This window comes from Chrysochloris asiatica, unplaced genomic scaffold (assembly GCF_000296735.1).
Source record: "Chrysochloris asiatica unplaced genomic scaffold, ChrAsi1.0 scaffold00178, whole genome shotgun sequence".
NCBI classification, from domain to species: domain Eukaryota; kingdom Metazoa; phylum Chordata; class Mammalia; order Afrosoricida; family Chrysochloridae; genus Chrysochloris; species Chrysochloris asiatica.
The window spans coordinates 3,392,441-3,397,787 of record NW_006408696.1 but is presented as its reverse complement, the minus strand read 5'-3'; the positions used below and the strand labels follow the sequence as shown (position 1 = coordinate 3,397,787).

The 5,347-nt window shown below is 39.6% G+C and overlaps 1 protein-coding gene across 1 annotated transcript in view; it reads right to left on the bottom strand.

Annotated features, from left to right (window-relative positions):
• Positions 1 to 5,347, bottom strand: part of RRN3 (RRN3 RNA polymerase I transcription factor homolog (S. cerevisiae)) — a 36,837-nt gene that overhangs the window by 27,725 nt on the left and 3,765 nt on the right. The window contains exons 4-8 of the mRNA XM_006871955.1: positions 4,357 to 4,446; positions 4,138 to 4,267; positions 3,763 to 3,822; positions 3,176 to 3,239; positions 2,094 to 2,163 (exon numbers count right to left, since the gene is read on the bottom strand). Coding sequence (XP_006872017.1) covers positions 2,094 to 2,163; positions 3,176 to 3,239; positions 3,763 to 3,822; positions 4,138 to 4,267; positions 4,357 to 4,446 — 414 coding nt within the window. The remainder of the gene's footprint in view (positions 1 to 2,093; positions 2,164 to 3,175; positions 3,240 to 3,762; positions 3,823 to 4,137; positions 4,268 to 4,356; positions 4,447 to 5,347) is intronic.

The window sequence follows — 5,347 nt, the reverse complement described above, 5'->3', positions numbered from 1 at the left end:
TTGGCAAAGAACAAGGCACCAGGAACTGATGGAATAAAAATTGATATCTTCCAAGAAAGTGAGGTGGCACAGGAGGCACTCAATCATTTCTGCCAAGAAATTTGGAAGACAACTATCTGGCTGACTGATTGGGAGATTCGTATTTGTGTCCATTCCAAAGAGAGGTGACCCAACGGAATGTGGAAATCATCAGACAATCTGTTTGATAGCCCATGCGAGTAAAGTTTTGCTAAAGGTACTACAGAAAAGGCTACAATCATACATTGACAGAGAACTTCCAGAGGTTCAAGCCGGATTCAGAAGAGGCTGTGGAATGAGGGATATCATTACTGATGTCCAATGGATCTTGGCTGAAAGCAGAGAATATCAGAAAGATGTTTACCTGTGCTTTACTGACTACGCAAAGGCTTTCAGTTATGTGGATCATGACAGACTATGGACAATATTGCAAAGTATGAGTATTCTGGAACACTTAATTGTGCTCAGAGGAATCTGTACCTAGACCAAGAGGTAGTTGTTCAAACAGAACATGCGAACACAGAATGTTTTAAAACTAAGAAAGGTGTGCGATAAGGTTGTAATCTTTCACCATACTTATTCAACCTGTATGCTGAGCAAATAATCTGAGAAGCTAGGTTATACGAAGAAAAACATGTCATCGGGATTGGAGGAAGATTCATTAACAACCTGCGATATGCAGATGATACAACCTTGCTTGTTGAAAGTGAAGAGGACTTAAAACATTTACTGATGTAGATCAAACAGCACAGCATTTGGTATGGATTACATCTCATTATAAAGAAAACAAAAATCCTCACCACTGGACCAATAAACAACAACCTTATCAACGAAAGAAAGACAGAAGTTGTCAAGGACTTCATTCTTCTTGGATCAACTATCAACACTCACAGAAGCAGCAGTCAAGAAATCAGATGACGTATTGCATTAGGCAAATCTGCTGCACAAGACCTTTTTAAAAGTGTTGAAGAGCAAAGATGTCAGCTTGAGGACTAAGGTGCGCCTGACCCAAGCCATGGTATTTTCAATAACCTCATATACAAGCAAAAGTTGGACAGTGAATAAGGAAGACCGTAGAAAAACTGATGCTATTGAGTTATGGGGTTAGAGGAGAATATTGAAAGTGCCACGGGCTGCCAAAAGAACCAACAGATCCATTTTGAAGAAGTGCAGCCAGAGTGCTCCTTGGAGGACAAGATGGCCAAACTTCGTCTCTCATACCTTGGACATATTGTCAGGAGGGACTAGTCACTGGAGAAGGATATCATGTTTGGTAAGGTGGAGGGTCAGAGAAAAAGAGGAAGACCCCCAACGAGATGGATTGGCCAAGTGGCAGCATCAATGGACTCAAGTGTGGCAACAGAAGTGAGGTTGGCCCAGGATCGGGCAGTGTGTCGTTCTGTTGTGCGTAAGGTCACTATGAGTCGGTACTGACTAGAAGGCACCCAACAACAACTCTGGGCAATATACCACAAAAACTAGCAAACATTATCCATGCGTTACTTTATATATGTAATACCTTTAAATAAAAATCAAAACTTAGAAGGAAACCACGATACTGTTAGTAACACAAAAACTTAAGTAGAATTCGTGACCAGAGAAGGAACGTTTCTTAGTATTATACAAATTAATCTTCTAGTACTTATCTGTTTACGGACTGCTGTTTAAGTGCTGTCAACTCAGTTCTGACTCAAGAGACCCTGTATAGGGTTTCTGAGAAGTGGCTGGTGGTGAGCTTGAACCACCAAGCTTGCAGTCCAGTGCCTTAACCTGCAGCACCACAGCAGTTTACACATTAAGTCTATAAAAACATTTCTGAAATGGACTAAATGGTTCGTACAAGGTAATTAATCCTTGGGCTTAAATGCCTTTAAGACAAAACAACTTTTAAAAAAAAGACATAACATCATCTAAAACAAAATCACACAATTTAACTTTCCCAAGATTATTCTTTTTTTTTTTAGACGACATGGATATATTGTGATATTCTATTTCCTCACCCTGTGTCAACATTTATGTAGAACTTTGCACTCACATTTTTCCCCCCAAGATTATTCTAATGAACGATTTCTTACCAATGTTCTCTCGGATTTTCGGACAAATGGAAATTTTTCGACCAGTATTGGCATAAGAAACCAAGGTGTCCTGTGAAAAAAATCAATTAATGTTAATTTGACTTTCTAGGAAGGCATTTCCATTAAGAGAAAATGTGGATAGACACAGGAAGAAAAATGCAACCCTTAACCCAAGTGATTGGTTCTTAAAATAAATGCAAAGCTCCGTCAGATTAAAAAAGATCTATGACTTCAGGGGGAAATGCTTCTAAAGCCTTATTTGAAAAGTATAGGAACACCAACACCAAAAAGCAAATGAAAGGGAAAGCATTTTTTCCCCACATTCACTGGAAATCTAAACATTTTCCATTGTTGTTGCTAAGTGTCCTAGAGCAACCCTTTATAGAGTTTTGAAGGAACAACTGATGAGTCTGAACAGCCATTCAAACTGACCTTGCAGTTGAGTGCTTATCCTATAGCATCACACCATGACTGTTATATACACATAATTTTAGAAAGGAGAGACTTTATCAACTTCGATTTTTATGTTAACAAATAAATTTCAAAGTCCTGTTTCCCTTTCAAAAGAAATGCATACACTGGAAAAGCTATTCTTAGGAAGCATCATTTTCATTCTGGTAACATGACACAAATATACAAAGGAGCTTTTCAGTGAACAGTATTGTCTGTGGAATATAAGAGCATATTTGAACCAATATAAAGTTTTGTAGAAAACCGACATAATGCTAAAAACAACAACAACAACAACAAAAAAACCCACCTCCAAAAACGTTAAAAACAATGTGATGGTACCAAAACAGAAAAATAAAAAAAAAACAGACAGAATGAGTTGATGGTGTTAACGTTTTATCATTCTCTAATTGACTAGAAGGAGTCCTGGTGTGGCGCTGTGGGCTAATGCATCAGACTGTAGAGAAGCTTGAGTTGCGAGGTCGGTGGTTCAAGCTCACTAGCTGCTCCTTGGACATCCTATACAGGGTCACTATGGGTCAGAACCGACTCGACGGCACTTAACAACAACAACTGACTAGATAGAAAAGGAAACCAGAATGATTCTCAATAAACAGCAAAAGTATACTCACGATGGGACGTATCTTGCTATTATTTGCAAGGCTCTGTGACATGTGTCAAAATTTGCAGGAAGATCTATAAAGAGAAAAGTGAGCGTGTGTTAGCAAGAAAACAAAACTTTATAATGAAAACTTAATGTACTTGAAACTAAAAGTACTTGTTAACTACAACTGAATGATTTATTGGAGAAATTATCATTTCTGTTTACTCAGTAACCCTAAGTGAAGACTAAATGGACTAATATTACTAGTAATACATCTAATGCAACTGACTGCATATTGCTGTTGTTGATGTTAAGTGCCTTTTGAGTCAGTTCCGACTCATTTAAAGCTTCCGTGGCTTTAAATATTCCCAGAAGCAGAAAGCCTCATCTTTCTCCCATGGTGCAGCTGGTGGGCTCTAACCATGGACCTTGTGGTTTGCATTTCAGTGCTTATCATACAGAGCGACCATGCACATCAATACTAAATATAATAAAAGACTCATCCAAGGCAGCCATTCGTTACTCTACTTCTTACAACAGGTCCTGGAGTTGCGAGTATATTTTGTCCGTTAGTAAGATACAATAAGGGGCATCCTTTACTCTCGTTAAACTTACTATCATCTTCGTCATCAGAATCGGAAACATCCACATCACCTTCCTTAATGATCACTCGGGCTTTGGAGAGAAAAAGAAAAGATATTATTCTCCTGTCACCTGACAGAAACAATGAATAGCTATATAAAAAAGTAAAGTAACTTAATTTTTAAGCAGCTAAAAACTTCAATGTATAAGTTGTAAGACTTTAGAAGCTCACTAAAGATAATGACCACCTACAAAACTTACAGCAACGAATGAATCTAGACACCTTCACAGAAGCCACGACTCGGAGGAGACATGTTCAAAAACTGCGGCCAGTAAGTATTCTGAAATCAGTAGTATTTTAATAGACACATTTTTAAAAACCAAAGCAAGCCAAGACCCACCACTTACGAGGTACAAAGTGAGAAGCAATCATGCTGAGACATGGTCGAAGAAAGACAGTCTGTGCTGACACGAGATTCCCAAGAAAGGCCAGGTACTCCTCCACCACTGTTTGACTTCGATTCAACCACTGCAATTTCTGCAGTCCAGAGGGAGAGACACAGAAACGTCACTGATCTAATCTTTGATTTTCAAAGTCCTAATCTGTGAAAGAAACTGTGTACTTACCAATAGGATACTGACAAGGTGCTCAAAGTCCTTTGTCAAGTGTGTGATGGAAGACCGGAATTCCAACAACCAGTTAATGATCTGGTCATCCTTAAATTAAACAAGGAAAAGTACTTTCATAACCACAAGCCCTCTAACATAACAAAGGAACAACAACATCCATCACTTATCAATGTCAGAAAGGAACCCTAGTAACCTGGTTATGTTGTTGTTAAGTGCTGTTGAGTCCATTGTGGTGCAGGGCAATCCTGTATAGGGCTTCCAAGGAGCAGCTGGGGGAATGAACTGCTGATCCTGTGGTTCACAGTCCAGTGCTTATCCTACAATACCACACCAGCCGTCCTGCTCTGATATTTGGGGTGTGGGAGGGGGGATTAATTCACTATTTCAGTCTTAATAACTTACTTGCCCTAAAGAAATGAAGAGTTGTTGTTGTTAAGTACCATCAAGTCAATTCTGATGCATAGCGATCCTGTGTAGGGTTTCTAAGGAGTGGCTAGTGGGTTTGAACCACCAACCTTACAGTTAGCAGTCCAGTGCTTATCCTACAGAGCCACACCAGGGCTCCCAAGGAAATGATAGTACCTATAAGGAGCTCTGGTTGCGTAGCAGTTACGAACCGGGCTGCGAACCGCAAGGTCAGCAGTTCGAAACTACCAGATGTTTCGCGGGAGAAAGATGAGGCTTTCTGTTCCCGTAAAGATTTACAGCCTTGGAAACCCTGTACAGGGTCGCTATGAGTTGGAACTGACTCCATGGCACCTAACAACAACAACATCATGGTGAAATTAGTTCCCTTATGGAGTCCTGGTATGACACTGAAGGAAAAACACTAGACTGCAAGTTCCGTTTAAATCACAAGGTTGGTGGTTCAAACTCACCAGTCACTCCTTGAAAACCCTATACAGGGTCAGAACCAAATGAGAGCATTACACAACAATATGGTCTTTTGTTTTAGTTTTTTTGAAAAAACATCTTAAGCGATTCCCCC